General features: G+C 42.3%; 1 protein-coding gene across 6 annotated transcripts in view; it reads right to left on the reverse strand.

Moving 5' to 3' along the window:
• Positions 1-2,576: 2,576 nt before the first annotated feature.
• LRR (Leucine-rich repeat) overlaps positions 2,577-23,617 on the reverse strand; it is a 222,823-nt gene continuing 201,782 nt past the window's right edge. For 5 of the 6 annotated variants that reach the window (XM_070530645.1, XM_070530643.1, XM_070530642.1 and 2 more), the window contains 3 exons: positions 19,789-20,086; positions 10,525-10,605; positions 2,577-8,154 (listed from right to left, as the gene is read on the reverse strand). In XM_070530645.1, coding sequence (XP_070386746.1) covers positions 7,925-8,154; positions 10,525-10,605; positions 19,789-20,086 — 609 coding nt within the window. In that variant the 3' untranslated portion in view covers positions 2,577-7,924. The remainder of the gene's footprint in view (positions 8,155-10,524; positions 10,606-19,788; positions 20,087-23,617) is intronic. The other variant, XM_070530644.1, reaches the window with a different exon arrangement.

Genomic DNA, 23,617 nt, shown 5'->3' on the forward strand with positions numbered 1-23,617 from the left:
GTGGGCCACGCCGATGCAGTGCTCTCGGTGCGATCTGCACCGCGCGCACTGGCGCACATAAGCATGCTATTCAGGCCTGATCTTGCGATTTGTATAAGTGATTACTGACAAGATACTACCCACCAGGGATGCTATGGGAACTTGCGAAATTTTTGCTGCTGAAGTTTTAAAGGTCTAATTAACTAAATTGACGACTTATCTAATTTTGCTACAAGTACAACTTCGTTATTTCGAGGCTCGACTTAAAGAACATCAGACTTAATTCACTCAATACCACTTAAACTGCCAGTGATACCCTATCACATGCTATATTCATTTCGTGACAAGCATTGGATTACATGCCAGATGACCACAAAGTGCACCGCCACAACATATCTTCTGCTGCACCAAAGCACAAGATTCAGCAAAAGTGCATTAGCGAGCTTTCTGTACTTACAGCCATTGTAAGTGGCAACAAAACTAACCCCCCTCCTCACTAGCTCATCAAAATTCGTTCTTATGGTGCACAAAATTATTCTAACATTTCTGTGCTCTCCTTCATACCTTCAAAAAAGGTTGGAGAATGCCACAAAACCTTTTCGATGATGGATAGATCTGCATTGAATGCATTTCAGCTGTCACATGACACATCTTATACATATATTTTTTTCCAATACAAATTTAGGACACCACGATTGTTTTACACAAACCTATGTGATTTGCAACACTGAGATTTTATTGCACACTGCACAATAAACAGCCTCATTGAAGAGAGCGTGTGCTGACGCTTAAAGGCCCTCGTTGTGGTATAATCACAAGATTATCGTTGAATGTGCTCATACCGGCAGCAGTTGCTGAGAAAAACAGGGAAAATTTTTAAATGGAATTTTAGAACTGAAAGCTCACTTGGTTATGTGAGTACAGGTGGCAGAAACACTGACAATTTAGATAGATAGAGGACCACAAAATGAAACTCAAATACAGCTTTAGTGAGTGAGTGAAAACTTTATTGCAAATGTCCGGCGATTTGGGCTGTGTAGATTTAGCCACGATAATCATTTTCAGCTATGCAATTAAAAACATTTAAAAATGTTTAGCAAATTGTGACATGCTTGTGCAAAACTTGTATTTACATATGCCGAAATTTTTTTCCATTTGTGTCGGACAGTGAAATGATGGCAACAGGGGCATTTGCTGGACTGTGTCACCACTGAGAGAGGTGTTCTAAGCAAGCCAGCAACACTGAAGAAACAAAACAAGCCATGACATTCCTTGAGGAAGCCAGAAGGGCTTGTAAAGGAGGAGCACGTATGAAATGCATGAGCTAAGTTTCAGGAATACAAAGGGCACAAGGCCATGTTTAGTAGGTGTAGAAGGTGATAGGTGACATCACGTGGTGCAGAGTCAGTACTAATTTTATGCCTCTAACTACTACAGTTAGAGGCATAAAAAGCCTTTATGGTAACACTTATGATGAAGAACAGACTCTACTTAAAAACAGCTAAGCCATATGTAATCTACTCGATGTCATGCGAGATAACTTATTGGTGACAATGTTTCACTGCTGTGTGTCAACTTGTGTAATCCTTTCACAACTTCCTCCATCAAAATAAAGGTACAATTCCTTAGAAAGTTATTGCTCTTCAAAGTGGATTCAAACAAGGCTCTCGTTATTTTGCCCTCGTTTCTGTCATTCTGAAACACAAATTTTACATTGCCACTACAATCTCAGCAAACATTCTGGACTGTAGACCGTTCTTTAAAGGCTTCAAAACTACTTTGCAAGTTTCTCATCCCCACATGTCTTCAGTCATTAGGCATCAGATTTGCAATAACCAGCTACAGAAGTTGGTTATCACACAGCACAACGGCCACATACTGATGGGAGCAGAATGCAAACATGTTTGTGCATGATCCTTTGGGTGCATAGAACCCGTGGCCAAAATTAACCCCAAGCCCTCCATTATGGCATTCCTTATAACCCACTGTGCAGCTTAAAGACGTAAAGCCCCATAATTTAATTTTAGGTTAGTCATAAAGACACTAGCTCATGAATGTGTCCACTCAAGATAAGATTTTATGGACAGCAGTAGGATGCAAATAATTTGTAAATGTAAATGCTGCCATTTTATACGAAAGAGTCTACAAAGAGCGCATTGTAACATTTGAGTAATAGGTAATAGCATTTTACATCCCAAAGCTATACCTGGGACACGAGGCATGCCAACATTGAGACACTGTGAATTTTTATATTATATATATATATATATATATATATATATATATATATATATATATATATATATATATATATATATATATATATATATATATATATTGCATGTTACAACTTTAGTAGGTGGAGTTCTTGCATTCTATCTCTACTAGCACACAGGAATTAATGGAACCACTGAGCTGGGATGGTATTGCAATACTCTACATCTCCATAACTGTTAGCATGTACAAGAGGTTCAGAGGGAAGATTACGTGGAGTCTATAATAATTGGCTGCCACTATATGGCACCAAATGAAAACCCATATCTAAACTCAGCGAGAGTTACTTAAGGACTTTAGAGAAATAATCACTGAACAAAACATCAGTAAACATTCTTTTTTCTGTTTTATTTCATTATACATAACACTTGGGCTGGAAAAGGTTTCTTAACATACAACCAAAGAACCAAACCAAAGTTTCATAGGCATCAAACAATAAAAAGGAGCAGGAGGGAGTTACAGGGTACAGGGTCCTCTAGAAACATACTATCGTCCGTCTGTATTTTACAGAGAATCTGTATGAATATAAAAGGCAGACATACAAAATTGCATAAGTTTTACAATAATGTGAAAGACATTTCCTCTCACCAAGTTTGGAAGTGTCTTCATAAAAAGCACCAATAAGAACATAGCAAAAACTAGCACTCCAGAGCATTTCAGGAAGCATGTTTACCACTTCACATGATTCACCTACATTTTTCTCTGCTGATGTATTGAAAACATTGATAAATGAGACCACTGCTACCTTGGATGGGCATGAAACAGTTACTGCAATCCAAAATCATAAGCAGTCACGAGAGTGTACACATCATCAAGCGCATGCAAGGAAACCTAATCAGGAGTTCATACTCTAGCACTTATGCTGTTACAAAAACACTGGAATAAACCTACAAACTCTATGCTTTATTATATCTAGCACAACAAAAAAAAGACAAAGGGGGTGGGGGATAGCAACTTAGAAATTGCATTGCTGCAGCATATAATTAAAAGAAGAAAAAAAGACCGTTACATAGTATGCACCAGAATGCTTCATGGAATCCCAAATGAAGTTAGTGAAACAGAAATATACATATAAGAAAGTTCTCTGGTTTGGAACAAAGCCATTTTTCTGATAACAGGGGGAATAAAAAAAATTGTGTCCTATCACCACATCCATAAGCTCAGAAAAAAAAAGCTGCAGGCAGCAAGTTTCAATCACATCTGAAAGCAGCAATGAAAAAAAAGAAGAAAAAAAGAATGCATTGCTTTGATCCAAACAGCTTTGCCTTCAAGAGAATCACAAGAGCTATCACAACACGACTGGGAATGTAATGCACAGAAGAGGGCTAACACAACAGCAGTTGACACATACTAACGCCGACTACCATGGAAGAGTCTGCAGCCTGCTTTTGTATTCAAATACAGTGTACACTTCACATGAGCATCCACAACCAAAAGTGGCCAACATGTCAAAACAACCCAACAATAGTACAAATTAATAGCAGTAAAACTGCAATAACGTTTTTTTTTTTCTGAAGCAACAACAAAGCCAAAGTTATGCACGATCCCTTTCAGCTTGGAAAATGGAACAGGTTATTGGCTGCACAGAAGCTAATTCGCAAAGACTTCACAATACACTGAAATGTCAAGCAGCCAAGAAAAGAAAAAAAATATATAATTATGTCAAACTTCTAAGCTTGTAGTTAAGTATAAGCCTCCAATGAACTTCTCCTGTGTTGATAAAACTGTCACCCAACATTTGAGGCACACAAAAACATATGTTTACAGGAAAAGAATCAAAGCCAAATGCAACTGCTAAGTAAAACTGTGCCCTTTATCATGAAAGCTGAGCAAGGTCAAGAACATAATGTAACTTATTCTAGTTATTTAGAAGAATTGACTACATAAGAATAAAGTATGCTTACTAGGAATTATCCAATTCCTGGTATAAGGTTTAAGTAGACAGAATTAAGCAGTGGCAAGGCTTTGACAAATAAAAAATGTAGAAGGCCATAGACAGAAAGCACACACCACTTAGTAATGCCTCAAAGAAAATTCACACACACACACACACACACACACACACACACACAGAGAGAGAGAAGGCTGTTGACTACTTGCGCAAAAGACGCTACAAGCGTACAACAGGCATTCAATATTGTTCACATATAGCAGAGAAAAAATGTGATCAAGGTACAGAGTGAGTAACAAATGCAAATTAAAAGCACAACAAGCAACAAAAGAAATGTGCCAGTATATAGAAAGTTCCTGTGGCATATAAGCATGCTGTGCACATGCCCACATATGCACGCACACGCGCACACACACACATGCACTCAGTTTTACACATTCACAATACTGGATGCAAGCATACGTGGACAGGATTGCCGCGCTCTACCACCAACGCTGCCTATATAGAGTCCTTGGTGTGCCCTATTAAGGCATACTACGGGAATGTATTTGGTGCAGTTGTGACACTGGCAGGTAAGCTGTATATGTACACAGAACTACACAAGCTAGACTTAAATAGTTGTGGAAATAACACAAAGTACTCATGCAAATAAACTGACTCAGGAATTGAGGCCTAAATTAGAAGAAGAGAAAGGAAAGGCAAGTTCCTATATTGAGTGTTTTTATTAAATGCCCTATTGCACTTTGTTTTCACAATGAAGGACTGTCAAGAAACTCACAGCTAAATTGAAGGGTCTTCATGCAGCAAAAGCATATTTACAATCGCTCACACAACAGCACAAACTGACCTCTAAACCTGCCGATGAAAGAAAGTGAGCTGCCAGTGAAACTTGAAAAAAAGAATGCAAGCTTGCATCCCACCCAGCAAACTCTACTTAGCCAATCTGATATTTGCACCACATTTGCAGACGTGGACAAGCTGAAACTTTTTCTTACAGTGCATAGAGCTGAATCTGGTAGACAAGACCCTATCCACAGCCGCATTTACATGAATGTGACAGTGGCGCATCGCATTGCATTTCTAGCACATAGCATTCATGTATACAGTGGTAATGCACTAGGAAGGCGCATCGCATAAATGCATCAGGCGAGGGTAGATTTACGGGCGCGAGTCGACTCACCTGTGTGACACGGCGTTCTCGCGAAAGTTAATGCGCTACATGTAAACAGCATCGCATCGCCTTTCTTAAATGCGCTTGGAAATGTGATGTGCTACTGTCGCATTCATGTAAACGCAGCTCATTACTCACTCCTCATTTGAGGTCACCTGGTGGGAGAAATTTCAATCTCCGAAACCCTTCCTTATATGGCCAACTTGGGCATAGCAGGCACGGCTTCTCTTTTATACATTTGAATCTAGATTTAATGAAGTTGTACTTGTAACCAAATACTTTATCAATTAAAAAAATTTCATTACACTGAGGTTTAGATGTTGCAGCAGCAATTTATTATTTTATGTTGCTGCAACAGACCTGTCGGCTAGCATGCAAGAAGACGCATGAAAACTAGGGTGATTATCAAACAATTGAAGTGTTCAAACTATATATGTTTAGCAATGTGAACAGAAAGGCAAAAAAAAAAATAGTACATCTTCACTGTAAATGTTATTCAGTCATGGTCTTTATGATGCAGCACAATATTTTGAATCATATCGAGTCCATTACTTTAAACACAACAAAAAAGCATGTCACCATGCAGAGCATGTTAGCACCATGCATGCTGATCATAACATGAAATGTACAGTAACATTGTGGAGTCTCGAAATGGCATTTTTATAGAAACGAAGTGTCGTAGGTATGAAACTGACTTACTTTGTGCACATTATATCAGAACTAGTTATTTGTTTTGTAAATGGAAAGGGTCTTTGATTACTTGTAAACCTAAGGGCCAGTCTCCTGTAGTTCCTGCACAAAGGACAGTCTCCATAATGTAGCTTCTGCATGTTGAACAACATATCCACATTTGGCTGTCCCGACATTGAACTTGACGAATTTTTGTGCGGGCTATTATTTTACTGTTTACATTGCAACTGGTGTGCGAGCAGGTGCCACGAGGAAGCTTTGAGTGCAAAGACACTCAATGAATAGAAAGCATGATAAAATCGCCTTAAGCTAGTGCAGCCTGGCACTGCACTTATTGCCTGGTATATCCTGAGGGGCCATGCTGTTAGATTAGGATAGGCAATAACCAAGTTTTAAATTTTGCTATTTATAGCTACACTAGAGATTTTGTAATCATGGTTAAAAAATAGCTCAGTAAATTAGCACTAAGGAAAGTAGAGGCTCATGCCCACGCTGCTCATGTGTTCCAGAGTGTGCCCATGAGCATGAATGGAACACATTCAGCGTCGGTGCTGACAAGCTGCCAGGCTGACAAGTGGCACAGCAGTGCACCTGCCACTTCCAAGTGTGTCCTGCTTGGGGAGGTTGCCAAAATATGCATGTTATGTGCAAAGACTTAATGAAAAATGCAATGCAAAAAATACTTTGCTAAATTCAGAAAATGTACGGTTTTCCAAAGAAGCGTTTCAAGGGAATGAAAAAAATTTCAATAGATGGAAAACTATTCTAAATTGAGGTTCGGTTGTGCACTCCTTTGCTTATCCCTTAGGCTGCTTGGACATGTCAGAAAACAAGGGAAAACTTGCAACCAACAGCCCTATAACTCTATCAAACTAAACGAAATGAGAACCACATGTTACTTGCAACTACGGAATTACATAACCTATTCACATGTTTGCTGTAATATGCTTGTTTTATTAAACAGAAACAATTTAGGTATATGCCTGCCTCAAAATTGGGCAGGCTATAATTTATGTCCTACACAATTCTAGAAACTCAGTAAAAATAAAAACCCCCAACATACAGTGCAGTTAAACATACATCCAACACACATGCTAAAAAGCTAGTGTTACAGAATGGTACCCATTTTACTTGCACGACTGCTCAAAGCTGCTAAGCTTAACAGCGATGTTCAAATGCTAGGCAACTGGTGTAGCAGAGATGCTTTCTCAATGGCAAGAATTGAGCTCCTAAACACCTCTATAAAACCACTCAGGCCCCCTTGACCATGGCTACAAACCTCTGACACAAGCTCGCAACCACCTACAAGGGAGGAGGAATAAAATCACTGGTATTCTACAATCATGACTTTGTGTCATGTTGAGCAGAGGCACTGGCCCCGGGACCCATAACTCACATGCATGCACACACACACACACACACGCACACACGTACACACAAGGAAACACATTTTTCCTCTTGGTTCTACATGAGCAGATTTCTACACAACACTGTAGCGAATGCTGCATAAGTAAGAGGGGTTCCAGTCATATGTACAACTTTTCACAAGCTACTTTTATGCAAAGACAGGCTTAAGTAATTTCATAAATGTTGCAGCTCAAGTTCCTCAACTTTTTCTTTCACACTGGCAGAAATATGACTACTATAAGAGTGCCTCTAAATTCAATGTATAAAACAATAAAACTTTTGTCACACTGTTTCACAGGTAAAGAATGCCTGATTTAATAGTTATTGCAACAGCACAGTAAAAAGAATACATGAAGTAACTCACCAGCTTCATGAAACAAACCCAAGTACTGTACATGCGCTTTTTCAACTCGGTGAGACACATCAAGCTCATTAGACAGGAGACACACATCAGTGACACACACACACCTACACACAAAAAAGGAAACAGACATGACTTGACCAGCATCCAATCAGACGTCGACAATGTCGTCTGCTGGTGGAGCTGAAGGTGCACCCTCCGACTCTCCTTCTGCCTTCTCCTTGGCCAGGGACGAAGTGGCCATGCCTGACGATCGCAATGAAGAGCCTGCAAAAAACGCAGCCCTGCTGGCAGCAGTGGAGGTGGTTGATGACACCAAGGACCCATCTGACGAATCTTTGCTGTATATCCCCACACGTTTCCATGGTGCCCCTTCAGAAGCTGGGAAGACACCAATGAGCTCTTAGCAATGTTGTCATTCCTAACATTATTTTCAAAAGAAATACACAAAAATGCAAAAGGAGGAGAAGAAACACAGTAAGAAATTTATGAACATTCACAGTCACAAGTTTAAGCTGAATGCAGGTAAGCTTGCTCGTTTTTACATTCAAGTTTGTCTTGAAATATACAGCCATTAATTCATTTTACATTATTCAGAAACAGTTACATGAAGGCCCAGATTTTGCGCATTTCAACTGTCTACATAAAAAACGAAAAAGGACAGGCAGGAAAGCTATTTGCTAATGAAGGGGGGGGGGGGAGCAAAGTGCTGCATCTCCAGCAGTGGGCATCATAACTGTGTTGTTCCAACTGAACACCTGAACTATACTGCAGCAGACAAGGGGCAATTACATCTCGGCATTTACAGGTGGTCCTCTTAGCAAGGGTTGAAAAAGAAAGATCACATTCTGGGGTTTTACGTGCCAAAACCCCAATCTGATTATGAGGCATGCTGTAGTCAGGACGGGGGGCTTTGACTATGATGCCAATGAAATTTTGGCAATAGAGTTCAGGTTGATGCAATTTTTTCAGCACCAGAGAAGTTCGCAAGGATTTGCCCCTTTAACGTCCCTTTTAAGTCGAAGGATTGGAACAGGCCAAAAAACATCACAATCTGGTCGATAAGAAGACATGCAACCAAGTATGCATTTGCAAACTAGGTGTAGTATACTGGATACCGCTATCTTGTGGCAAGGTGTACATAGGACAGAGTGGATGATTCATTAACACGAGACTTGCAGGAGTACCACCATTTACTCTTGCCATCTGGATTGTCTTACCATTTGGCCAGTCACTGTCGTACATGTGGCTGTAACCCGATACTCAATGACACACAGTGACACTTCACCTCCATGTCATCATAAAAAAGTAAAAAGAGCAATAAATGAATCATTTCGTAACAGAATACTACACAAATGTATTAGCCAGACTTCAGTTTCCCTCGTGGTCAAGGAATTTGATTACCTAAGTGACATGTGGGTAACTTAAAGTGAAATGATTAGGTCTTCCTACTTTTTGGCTTTGTTTCCATTTTTGTTTTTGGTTTTTAGACGTCTACCATGCTCTGTTATTGTTTTGTTATTGCGTGGCTTTACCAATCTACTTTCGCAATTTATTTTTCTTACGTACTGTAGCCTCTAGAAAAGTGTGTGCACGCACGCACACACACGTGCGCGCACGCACGCACACACACACACACACACACACACACACACACACACACAAGCATTTCCCTCACGACAGTGCATGTCTTATCTGTTTCCTTACATACATGGCTACGAGTCCATGAGTCTGCACCAACTTGCCTACATTTCAGCCACTCTGCGGCTTAATACTGGATGATGATTATCCTTTTATTTTCAACAACACATTTTACAACTCTTTTACTGTTCTAATACTTTAGTCCCAATCTTTCAATCACAAAAGTGCCTTCCTATAATTTAACCGCGTAGCTTTGGTGACGTAGTCAAATTTATTTTAAAAAATGTCCACTAGCCCTGGTGCCAAGCTAACAAATTCAAAGTCCTTAAGAAGCACTGTTTTGTGCTCATCGCTTACTCTCAAAAAATTTTCCAAGCAGTCGCTCAACAGACAAAGCATTCGTGCAGACTGGAATACCGGGAAGGAAATCCCATTTCTGAAGTCAGGTACTTTACTATTTAGACAAGACTTAAAAAAAAAAAAGAAAAAAAACACTGCCTAAAATTATAGATGACTAGATAAACACCAAAAATGCCACTCTTACCGAGATATGAAGGCTAGTAAGTGAAGAAAATGTTAATATATGTCATGATGGCAGCACCATGATCAAATGTACAAAACAGCACCTTGTTGGAGCGCGGGTACTCAGAGGCTATAAATGTTTCTTTTATCTGCATCCATCCTTGCCTCGTCATTGGGCATCTGATGATAAATGCGACAGTCAAGGCTGCACAGCCATAGCCTCTCATTATTCTTTTCATACATTTTTTCTCTCCCTTGATGCTGCCAGCGACAAATTTCAGTGCCGGCAGATACCGCAAGAGCAGCTGAATTTTGGCAGCTTTTGTGTTCTTTGCTTCAATCTCTGGCATCTGCAATGTCACAGATTTGTGGTTTGTGCACAAACTGAAACTTCAGACATTAACTACAATTTTCTCTGATAATATGGGTAACTTTATGTTTTTTTGCAGGACAAAGTGCGGATAGAATTCTAATACGGCAGATGATTTGTCTAGTCTGGCTCTCTCTTTTATAACATCTATTTAGTGGATTGTTACAGAAGGAATTGGCCTTTTGGGGCTTCATTAAAAAAAAATAAAAAGCACTTACATTTATTGCTGTTGTCCAAAGAGTCTGCTTCATCTGGTGTCCTAGCTCTTGTCCTCAGACCTTCATCACTGGAGAATTCTCCTAAGAGAACACAAACATGAGTGAAACAGTGAGGATCTACTTAAAGGTGTATAATGAATCTGAATAAATAAATAAATAAGTCAGCATAAATTATGAGTCGGCTGTCTGCTATGGGGTCAAAACCAGGGTGTCAGACCGAACTGAAACTGAATATAAAACCAGAGCTGAACCATTATTTTCAGCTGAACCAGAACCGAACCGAACCAATAGCTGATAAATGACCAGTCTTTCACATAGAGAATCATCAGCAGGGACGAAACTTGGGTGCACGGGGACGACGCTGAGACAAGCAAAAGTTGTCGCAGTGAACAAGCTCATGTCTCTGCGAGAGAAAAAAGGCTAGGCATGCCTGCAGATTGTCAAAGTGAATGCTCATTACCTCTTTTGCTATTCACGGAATCATGCAATGGGAATTTTCCCCAAATGGCGCGACTATTAACAGCTAGCTTTACTGTCAATTTTGACAGCAGCTGAGGGAGGCTGTGCGAAGGAAATCAGCCTGACCTGGGGCATCAGAGGAGCTGGATGCTGAAAATATACCTTGTCAATGCACCTTTTCATAAATACAACTTGACAATGCACCTTGTCATAAATCACTCCACACAGACAAGTTTCTTGCCTCAAACAACATGGTTTCTACCCAACTCGTCAAATTTGGCTGTCACTTACTTCACTCTTTTTTGAAAATTAAACATTTAGCTCAAAAGTCACCATTCTGACATGATTTCTTAAATAAAGCTTGAATCGCAAAAGGGTGCCCGACTCATTCCAAAAAAGAAACTTCAAGCACATATTTGCAAAGCGGCAGGAACACTGGAAGTGCTGGATTGCTGTGCAAGGGAACTGTTCAAAAGGTGACAGCATTTGAATACACGTAAATAAATTAATTTTTTCAAACCGGAGCCAGACTCGAAACTTTTTGATAGCATCTTGTATTCATGGGAGGCACAACTCTTGTTTCAAGGTGTTTTTTTAAAGCTTCAAAGAAAGGTTGTTTGGGGCTCCTTAAATGATATCGTGCAACACTGTCTTGTCTGATAACTGGTGATACAAATACATGGTTGTGCACAGAGTTGTAAGTGCTTCAAAGATTCTGTGAATCGCATAGATTGCTGTTTCTTGACTATGTGTTGGCCATAGCACTACTTTTCATTCACTGAAGCATGATTATTTGGGTTCTGTCATGTATATTGGATGTATAATTGTTGACGAACAAATATGATCTGGTTTTTTAAACCTCTCTGGCACTGTCATTCATCTCCATCCTATACCCTCACATCGTTAAAGAAAATACAGAGGCAAGTTTGAGGACATGGTTGCACATAAGCCGAGGCAAGCTCAGAGAAGAAAAATAATCCATCATGCAGGGGCCGAAATGCCGGATCTTAAAGAAAATTAAACATTCATGCCAAGAAGCATGAGATCACAATGAAACTTCCAATTCTGGGCATGATGTCATATTTTTTTTTTTTCCTTAACAAAAGTTGTCCCCCCAACATACAGATAGAGACTGCTGCAACACGTCGCCATTTTCTAGACGTGTGGGCTTCTACAGAAACTTCACAACCAGTTTGCATGTACAGTAAAACCTCAGTGATACGAATCTCAAGGGGCCGGGCAAAATATTTGTACCACCTGAAATTCATATCACCAAAAAAATGAAATCGACACGTTAAAAAACCAGAAACTCATTTTTAGAAATTTATTCACAAGGGAAGAAGTCCCGGATGTCTTTCTGGGTTTTCTTCTTCACCAGGTCAGCAGCTAATTCTAGAAGTTGCACGTAAACTTGACAAAACCGACTTCGTGAGAACGTTGGATACAGCAGTGCGAGCCTCATGAGCAGTGAGATGTGGGAGAGACTGTCAGTGTGGGACGGTTTCCACTCTGTACAGTGCGTGCAGTTGCTTCTGTGTTATTGGCTGCCTTCTGCCAGCCTCCCCTGCACTGCAAATATGGAAACGGTCCACCTGCAGACCCACCTCAGCGTGCTCAGCACAGCCTCTTCACCATTTTGCTGCCGGCGATCGCAGCCATCGCGGCTCTGTCTTTCATATCACCCAAATGGGTGTGCGGAAACATTCCAGACATCCAAAATGTTGCTCATAGTACACAGCGTACTTCAGCCGGGGAATTGTACGAATTCATATTACTCCGAAATTCGTACCAGCCGTGGCTGTATCACCAAGGTTTCACTGTACCTTGGTATGACACCAATTATGTGTTTTGTTTATTTTGTTCTATTAGACGGCTGCTGACCCCAACACTACAGCATGGTGGAACAATTCCTTGAACATGGAAGAAATAACTAGTTACATCTTCCCTTATTGCGACCTGTTCAAAACTTGCAATAAATGGAGCGTGGCTTCTTGGCATCGAGTTTGTTTATAAGGGTTCCTCTGCCGACAACTTATCAGTTAGCCTAGTGCAGTGGTTAGCCTAGAGCAGGCTATACAGCGTGTTGGATCCATTGATAATCCATTGTAACCATTTCTCTTCCCTCTTCCCAAAAGGACTGATGCAGTGGCAAGAGTCCTCTGGTTTCCTTTTTGCTTAATAAGCATTTGAAACAACAAGATGAAATTTTATCCAAATGTACACATTTTTCAGGGAAGTGATGGTACACGAAGGTTTCTTTTTTTCTTCGAACCAATTTGAACCAGAATGAACTGTTCAAAAAGCAACAAACCTTATTCAAACCGTTATAAATTTTGCTCTGGAGCTGAAGCTCTACCGAAACTACCCAAACTGAAACCAAAAGAATTTCGCCTCGACATCCTGGACAAACTTCCAAATTTGCGCTCATTTACAGATCTTCCTGCTGTTCCAGAGCTAATCGTAAGACGGAGTTTGTAGATTAGTCTAATTTAAAGAGACCTTCCCCTCCTGTCCTGTTGGCCTGCAACTAAAGCTCACAATGACCATGGCACCTTAAGCCTGCATTCTAAGTGGTTATTGCTAACATGCAATGTATGCCTTCTGCACCCACATACATGCATGCATGCACCCACACAGGTATAGGCGTGCGTGCATATGACTATTTGTGAGGCCACTCATGCTGGCTTCAGCCGAAGGATTCTGCTTTTAAGCAACAGTGCAAACACAACCATTGGTAACAGCCAAGTTGACGAATGTAGTAATGACAGCACCACTGCACAAGAACAGAGACAGGGCCTTGTTCTTTTGTTTCAAAGTCAGAACACTACATACATTTACGACCTTTTGTACAGTGCATGAGGTCACTGCTTAATGGTAGGCAGATGATGTAAAGGCTAGGAAAAACTATATCCTTCTGGCTCAGCACGTCAGAAACCAGCAAACGTGCCAGCAAAAAAAGCAATCTTTAAATTTTTAAACAAAGCAAACCAGATTTCATTGTAAGTTGGATATAAAGCTACCATATTTAGCAAGAATGCTACCTAAAAATTATGAACGTAAGGACTCACTTTGTGTGTTTGATTATGTATGATGTTTACAGTTTATATACACTGGATTCAATAGAGGGAACAACAAAAAGAATATATTTAATAGGTACCCACTTAAAAGATAGATACGACGGGTCCCTGGTTCAGACACCATAGAGCCTAAAGTATTGGCTGACTGCTTAAAGGGACACTAAAGGCAAATACTAAGTCCACATGGACTGCTAAAATACCATTCCAGAAACCTCACAGCCCTTGTTTCATGCCAAGAAAACTTAGTTTATGGGAAAATTGTGTCTGAAAGGCCCTTATGCCTTTAGTGCAATTCAAATCGCCCGCCCCAGAGCAAGGAGTGGTGACGTTGCGTATGCCGTCAACGTCCTTTACTGCTGTCTGAGTGAAACAGCACCCAAGATATGACACTACGATTTTCTGCACAAAATGCAAATGTGTGGCCACGGAGAAATTGAGCCAAGACAGAGAGCTGGATTTGCCACTGTAGCTGCTCTTGGTCAAGTGGCACGGACCATTAGAGAAACCCGCGATATCACATGGATGTGGCATTCTCTGTTACTTGCAGGTTGTGCAACTTTCACGAGCCAGCAAAACTAGCACAGCACTACGCGATAATGAAACTACTGAAACGTGAAAGCACAAGTGGTGAAGAGTAGAGAAAACAAAACCTTTCGACCGCCCGCATAGTTGTCAAGGGTAACGTAAGTGAGTTATTTCTGTCTAAATATCAAATAGAACCGGACAAGTAGCATTTTCTTTCATTTTATAATTCAATACAATAATCTTTTTTATTTTGAGTGGGTGAGTACTGTGACAGAATTATAATGAGGAGTGCCTTCATCATCAGGCTAGTACTTGAATGTCCTGGGGGAGTCTCTAAGCATGTGCTGCATTTACCTCAATTTCTCTAATAAGAAAGCTTTGTTCACGACAATATTGACGCCTTAGATATTCTCGAGTACTAATCAATCACTTTAGCTTGACTTAATATATGCCTTTAGTGTCCCTTTAAGCTATAGTGGCTCGTTGCATGCCTATTGGTTAGTGCACACTGTGATCACTTTTTGTAACTTAGTGGCTGACTGTACTGCCTCGACTCGTGGTGCAGCTGATGCCGCACTATGCCGCTTAAAGTATTCTGCCTTTTCAGAAAGTGCAGAGACCGATCCAGCAATGATTCCAGCTATGGCGTGAGAGTAGTGCTGCTGTAGTGCCCACCGATGCCGCAAACGCAGGAATGCCAAGGTCGGTAGCTGGCTGTGAAAGATGAGGAAAATAAAGATGGGCGGCGCGTGCTCGATGCGGAAGCACAGCAAGGGCAATTTGGCTCTAGAAGCCTGCTACGTGCTCCTATGGTTCTGGCGCTCTGCTGTGATCTTTTGGTTCCCAACAGTTGTGACTCCAGCCTACGAGATGACTGACCCAAGCAACTTACCACCCTCAGGCAACCTTTTGCCTGACACTACTTCACGCCCACGGGACGTTGCAGCTCTCCAGCTCTGACTGCCCACATTCTGGCACAAGAACCCACAAGTTTGGTTTGCCCAGGTTGAAGCCATCTTCAATCTGCACTGCATCACCTCGGAGACTTCTTGGTTTCGCCACTTACTTTGCAACCTGTCTCCTGAGGCGGCTCAAGAGGTGGCGGACATCATCGCTGCACCTTTAGGTGATGCCTCATACCAGCAACTTAAGCAGAGCATTTTAGACTGCACCAGGGCATCTGAGAGCACAAGCCTCCAGTGCCTGCTCACCTCGAGGAGGTTGGAGATCGCCGCTCTTCCCAGCTGCTCAACAACATGCGGCAGCTTCTGAGTACAAGAAACGTCAACTCAAATGATGTACTGCTGAGGGAGCTCTTCCTGCAGTGCTTGCTGCAGTCCACCTGCCTTGTCTTGGCTGCTGCAGGGTTGCCTGAGACAGCTTGGTCTTGATGGTATCAAAAGCAATTAGTGCTTCTGGGGACCAAGTGAGTTCAGTTGTTTTAGATTTGATGCCCTGGAGCATGTCTGTTAGGGGCCGAATAAAAGCGGTACCATGAGGTATAAAGCTGTAGCAGAAATTTATGAGGCCAAGGAACTCACGCAGTTTACGGATGGAAGACGGCTGAGGAAAATCCGGTGTGGCCTGGGCTTTTATTGGCAAGGAACCCTTGTCGACACGGTGACCGATGAAGCCCAACTTGAGCGCGCCAAATTCGCACTTTGCCCTATTGATGATAAGGCCGCATTCAGTGAGGCATTGAAACAGTTGGCCCAGTTGTTGGATGTGTTGTTTTGCGTTGCGACTTAGGACAAGCAAATCGTCGATGTACGTGGAACAGAAAGGCAATTCTCTTGTCACTGTGCTGATGAATCGTTGAAAAGTTTGTGCAGCATTGCGAAGGCCGAAAGACATGCGCACGTACTCGAAGAGTCCAAATGGCGTGATGATTGCTGTCTTGGGAATATCTGCCGATTCCACAGGAATTTGATGGTAAGCCTTCACCAGGTTGATTTTGGAGAATATCGTTGCTCCATGCAGTGGTACGGAGAAATCTGCAATGTGCGGAAGTGGGCAACGATCTGGCACAGTAGCATTGTTGAGCATATGGTAATCTCCACATGGCCGTCAGTCTTCAGGAGACGCCTTGGGTACCATATGCAGTGGAGATGCGCATGGCTTGAGGAAGGCCACACGATTGCAAGATCGAGCGTGTGTTCAAATTCACTGCGTGCAATCTTTCAGCGATCAGGCAGTAAACGACGAGCTCGAGCGCGGATGGGGGGACTGGTTGTAATGATATGGTGAGTGAAGTCATGTTTGAGTGCCTAAAGGAAGTTGGCCGGTCGAAGAAGGGATGGGAATTGCTCAAGTTTTATGTAGACTGACTTCGGCAATGCGCTGCTGAGCACCGGAAGTGGCACTCGCAAGGCAATACCAAGCACAGAAAGGTGTGTCGTAGCATAAACGAGGCATTTGCAGTGCATGTCAACTAGGAGAATGTAGTGGTGCAGGAAATCTGCGCCCAAGATGGGGTAGGCAACATCAGCAATTTGAAAAATCTATCGCAATGTCCTGCAGAGCCTGATGTTGAGGGACAATGCTTGTTCCCCATAGGTCGCAATGGGGGTCTTATTGGCAACTTGTAGTCTTGATTAGACTTGCCAACGTGCATCGCAGCTGAGCATGGGATGACACTGACCTCCATACCAGCATCCATGAGAAAATGCAGGCCTGATGTTTTGTCAGTCAAGTAGAATAAGCGGCTGACTTCGCCACGAGCACCACTCGCCACTTATAGTGGTGCTGTGAGGAGTTACCCTGAAAACTACAAAGTGCCGTACACTTTTGCACTGCATTACTGAAGGTACGATGGTACCAGCATTCGCCCTGCCATAATGAGCATGGTCAGCGGCTGCGCAAGAAAGAATGGCTGTGCGATGAAGAGCGCTGGCATTGAGTAGATAGAGTGGTGATTTGGTCTGACAGTTTGTAGATCTCCTCGCAGAATTCATCACGCAGGCTTTGCAGGGAGAGCGAGGGCGACACAGTGGATGCACCTGAACGTTCCACGAGCGAAACCACGGGACTTGACGCGTCCGTAATGCAGTCGGCAAGCTGAGAAAACAGCTGCCAGAACTATTCGGACAGAGGTGGGCAAATATTATAGGAACAATTCCCAAAACTAATCTTGACTGAACGCAGTTGCCTTGTCTCCAAGAAGCTGTTGAAAATGATGTCAGGGCTGCGAAGGTTTGCAAATCCCGAGCTCTTCAGTTTGAAGAAACTGCTGTAGCCGTTGCTGTTCCAACGTTGTTGTGCGTTTGGCGAATTCGCTCGTGAGGATGTCGAAATGGTCTGACGCCGTGAGTTGAAGGATCAGATCGCAAAGCTCGGTGGCAATTTCGGGTGGCAGCGAGGATACGAGATGGTTGAACTTTTGAGTCTTCGACATGACTCGCGCGATGGCAAACTGGCTGTTTACTTGGGCAATCCAGAGTTAGAGGTCTGCTGGCCAGTACTGGGGTAACTTCAGCGAAAGAGCAGCCAGATCGCGCTGTGGTGCAGGGGTTGTTTGACCGCCGTCATCCATGACGATGGTTCTGCGCTGATCATTGGAAGCATTACGGTTGTCGTCAGCCATGTCTCATGTCCGTGGTCACCAATCTTGTGGCATGGAAAATCAGTGATGATGATAAATAGGAATATATTTCTACTGAGCAGAAGGCTCTAGCGGACTGTCATTCCTTGGCGGATAAATCTCCTGGCCACCTCGCGCCGGCCGCTTGTGACATGAGCCATGCACCTGCTTCGCTTCCAAGGCAACGGCCTGTCCCTAGCCAGCCACCGTTCTCCTCATCTTCCTCGACCTCGATGCTGCTACAAAGCAATATTAGCTCTGTGTTTGGCTGGGTAAGCTCTGCACCACCAGGTGGCTGCCTCAGGCACACCGCTCATGTTTACGCTAAAGGCCCTTCTACACAGCGGTGGTATTATGGGGGGGCTTTAGTCAATGCCTCCACCCATCTGTCAAAATGTACCGCTCGCCTGCGGTTATGGGAATACCGGACAAAATCAGCACTGTGACAGAACACTCACAACGCATGCTGCTTGGATATCTCTCACTGGGGATCAATGGCCAGACAGCTAGCAGAGAGGCTGAAGAGGCTTCGTGCGCTGGATCCAAGACAAATGGAAGTAGACGTCACAACGTCAGATCATGAGGCAGAGTCAGTGAAGGTGGAGCTTAGCTCTGATCACTCAGCGAAAGAGTTGAGGCGAAAAAGCATGGCTAGGGAGGAGGGTAACTTGTAATCGTTCACAGCTCTGAGGTGCTTCACTTAAATTGCGACACGAATGTTTTACTGTAGCTGCACATTATGCATCTACAAAATTTCTATGAACCATCTCGGGGACCCTTTTAAAGGGCCCCTTCATCAGGTCTAGCCATTTTTAAGCAAACAAGTGCAGCGTATACATCACATGTTGACAATTGTGTCTGCAAAGTCTTACAGCACCATGCACCACTAAAACAGCTCAAATTTCAAACCATACTCTCCCTCTCGAGGAAGCACTGCTGCCAGCTAGAGAGTCAAGGTAACGTGCACAAACGACTCTACATAAAGTGCACTGTTAGCAATGTCGTTCACCCCGACACGCGACTTCAGCAAATGATTCAATGCAGAAGGTGCAACAGAAAGCTGTAAATGCACCATGCAACAAAAAACAAAGGAGGCAAGGCTGCTCACTTGAACCTGAGGTGGCCTTGCGCCTCCATTATAGGAGAAGGTAGAGAAGGAATGTCGTCTGTGAACACTAGTGCAGGCAAAGAGACAGAGCGTCTGTTTGGCAGTCATGCTCACCTCCTGGTGGAATGGTAACAGGGCATTTCATTTCTTTTATCGACCCCACTAATAAACTGTTCTGAAAAATTGTTTTGGCAAAATGGTCCCTAGGCGGTGTTTTAAAACTTTCAGTGCATAAACAAAATTTGCAATTGCATCTGGTGAGAGGCCCTTTGAAGCTCCAAGCCCTCAGTGTGTTGGCTCAACCAGCAGGATCTGCCTTCCCCGGTGACAGCTAAGCCACAAATGGTTAGATATGGGTGGGTCCAATACATATATGCTGAAGTTCATGGTGTTGCAACACACCTAGCGCTTGTAGAATGCAGACTGCCCTGTGAGGGCAGTGCTGGTGCCATTCAGTTACACCGCTGTTTATGAGCAGTCAGCAAACCTCAAGCTGGCCACTGCCAGTCATTTACCTGACAACCGTGATTCCATGGTGCCAACCATTGACTTTGGCCGTGGTTTTGGTGCGACAGGTGGTGGCGGGCGACCACTCTTCAGGGCTGTGACTGTCTTCGGTGAACTACCCGGGGTACTTAGCTGAGGTGAAGAGGGCACATTCTCCGAAGGGCTGATGCAGCTCTTCTCTCGAGGATAATATTCAGTGGGTGACCTCAACGACTCGGCAAGCCCCGTTGGCTTAAGCCGAACCGATGGAAAAGGCCCTGTGTCCTTGGGAGACTCGACAGGACCAGGACCTTTGTCCTCAGAGATCTGAAGATGAAATGGGAACAAGAGTGAAAACAGTTTGCTTCTGCAACTCCCATGTACATATCCTGCCAAGCAGCTGCCCTTTCGGCACCAGATTTATAACAGTTAGGGATTAATGAGGTTGCAAGTTTACATACCATAATTGGAAGCTAGCCCGTAAATATTCAGCCACTTTATTCTAGGCAAACTGCCGTTTTGTTCACATATACCAGTCATGCACACAGATTGCACATACAGTCAAATGACAATATAAAGAGCAAGATATAATGAATTACTGTACATAAACAGGGTGTCAAAGTGAAAACATATCAGTTGAGTACAGGTTTGTACTCTAGTTTTGTTGATCTTGTTCCACTTAAGTTCCAGTTTTGAGAAATGGAAAGCTATAACAGTTGAAAAATTTGTTCATAGTGCCAAAACAGTTCAGTGCAGAACAATGGCCCTCGGCAACTTATGTTGTCATGTGACAAAGCACATCCAAACTATTAGCAGGAGCAAGTTTTCATCCAGAGGAATTATAAGATGACCTCACCAGCACATGGACGAGAAGATATTTTACATGGTTTCAAGTTTGGAAATTTAATGTTAGATAGCTACAGCAAACAGGTCTGTTTTTTCCTGCTAAAATCCCTGATGCCTGGGTTTTTCTATTTCAATTTTAACGCACATACATATGAAGGAGTGCAATAAATATAGCAAACATGCGTTATGGTGAACTCAATGGAAAAATGCTGTGTAGGCATGAATCGTTTATTGCTTTGTACTGCATGTACGAGGGATGTAATGAAAGTAAATTTCGTCATTTTTTTTTAAAGAGGAGATAGTACACCAGGTGAAACAAACAATAGCCATAAAAATCCACGGCTGTTGCCGGTTCAACGACGGAAGAAGCGTCAGCAGAGGAGGAATGACGCATGCACAGAGCGCAGAAGAAGAGAGAGTAGCAGCAGACCGGTGTGCCTGAGGTTATTCGAGTACAAATCACGATGGCAGACAGACATGTGCCGACAGCGTCGTTGCCAATGGAAGTGCATGCTGTGTAACAATTCCTTGCATTGCAGGGCACAAAATTTCACCAGCGTGGTTTCTTCAAGCTGTTTGCATGCTATGACAAATGTCTCAATGTCAGTGGCAACTATGTGGACAAATAGTGCAAGGTGTATATGATACCATGGTGCATTTGTTTTTGGCAATAATGTGTCCATGTGAAAATAAATGACGAAACTTACTTTCGGAATGTCCCTCGTATTAGCACATATGAATTTCCTAATATTATTAATATATCTAATAGATGTGTAAAATAAGATATTTATTTTATAAAATAAAAATCTAGTAGTACGGAGTAAATTATGGTGTGGTTTCGTGATTGCAAAAATGAATCAATTTAGCGATAAAACACCAATAGCTAAGCGGCTTCGTGGTTACTTCGACAAGTTCAAGAAAACACGCAACTAATAAATGCCATTACATGTGTGGAGGAATGAAAAGCCATTAAATTCTCAAGAAAAATCAGGCAAAATATTTTTCAACAAAGAAAGACATTGTTTAATATATAGTGCAATGTCCATGAAACAAAAAAAATGTGCAGTGCTATCACCATGGGGCAAGAAGGCCCATTGCTATAGAAAAACCTCCAAAAACTAAAAGCACACCAATGCACATATTTTACATCTCAGTCACATGCTAAGGAAGATATGCATTCCTTGATGACATTATGGCAGTGCACGCTAATACTTCCTCGCAAACAAAACAGGCCATTGCTTGAGTTTTACAAAGAGCTTTGAATGACACAATCTCTCTATCTACCTGCAATGGTGGCACTGAAAATGTTCTGCACATCTTTTTACTTTCTCAGTGGCGTGCATTAGTGACTGCCATGAATTTCAATGAAGTTACAGTGCTGAAGCTGAGCATTAATATGCATACCAGACAGTATTCTTCTTTACCTTCAAAATTATTTTATTCTGCTTAAATGGAGCTATTATGCATGCGCATGGAGTGGTTCACCCCACCGCCATTTGCAACAACGTACTTGGCTTTTTGAGACAGCGACATTCACAAGCGGCAGTAGTGATATCTATTGCTCATCTGGACGGCTTGTCGAGTTCCTTCCACAAGGACATTTTTCTACTCTAGATATCTCTTGGTGCATGTGGTTGTAGGGCTTCCTACTTGATGCAGTCTGCTTTCTTACCCTCTTTAAGACTGGTGCTTAAACTGCCTAAGAAAATGGCTCAAGCACTCAATTGCAATACAATCGGCAATCCTTTGGAGGCCCTATAAAAATGGTTCTGCTCAGCTAATAAAGAAGAGTTCAGAATGCGTGTATCGGACTAAGTGCCCTTAATTTTTGGCATAATATGTAGCATCTGTGCCAACTTGTGCATACAGTATACAAGTCTTGTAAGTCATAACAAGGAAATGTGAGGCAGGCTCACTGTGGAAGAAAAGCTGTTTCGTGTGGCCTAGTGCATTTTTCTCTATATGACCCGATATGCTTGAACCACTTTGTCCTGAACAGGTAACCATTATTATTGCTCTTGGTTCAGGTGTGCTTAAAGAAATTGTTTCTGGTTGAGTTCTGACCAAAATTTCAGTTTAGGTATGGTTTTGGTTCAGGTTCGACACCCTAGAAGCCCGAGTTCATGTCTGAATATTTCTATACAGCTAATTTCCCTGTAGTGGGGGGTTCTTCATGAACTGAAGTGCATGAGTGTTTTTGCATTCTGCCCTATCGCAATGGAGCTGTGGCAGCCAAAATCAAACCCATGACATCGTGCTTAGCAACAGAATTCCATAGCCACTGAGCCAAAGTGGTAGGTTGAAATCTAAAATAAGACAAAATCCCGTCAGCTGTAAGTGACCATCCTATTATGCTTTCATGTCTATGCTGTGTTCTTCACACTGATTATGAATGGCATCCAGCTAGCCCAACATGTGGTGCATCTGCAATGTGCAGCTATATGAATGCTACCATTATTTTTAATTTCACCAGCATGCTCCATTAATGAATTCACATAATAAGACTGACATCCATGGCCCCGTAAAGCTCAAGAGCACCAAAAGTGTCTTACCCTAGAATCAACCTGTACTAGATGAAAGCACTGTGGTCTTTTTCGATGTATACACATGAGCAAAACTATATGTTGACCATAGATGCCATGAAAAAATTATATTTCTTTGTGGCATAGGCATGCAGCACTGGAATAAAAGTACAGCCCTAATGTGGTTGTGTGAACAGTGCAACGAATATGCTGATTTCTGAATAGCCACCTATGCTAAAAGAACTTCAAAGTCTTCATGATGCCCGTAGGCTGCCCACTTCTGCTTGCATCTGTAGACAGCTTGTCACATATCATTATGTTCATGTCAAAGAATGTGGTATAAAGGTTGACTTTTCTGCATTGTGCAAACATACATGTATCAATTAATGCAATGAGCAAAGGTGATGTTAAAAAAGTCACAGTTTTGCTTGAAAGGTGAAGAAATGATTGCAATAGCAAATTATTGGACAGCTAACGAAGTAAGGTTAGT

The sequence above is a fragment of the Dermacentor albipictus genome, chromosome 1 (genome assembly GCF_038994185.2).
Source record: "Dermacentor albipictus isolate Rhodes 1998 colony chromosome 1, USDA_Dalb.pri_finalv2, whole genome shotgun sequence".
NCBI lineage: Eukaryota > Metazoa > Arthropoda > Arachnida > Ixodida > Ixodidae > Dermacentor > Dermacentor albipictus.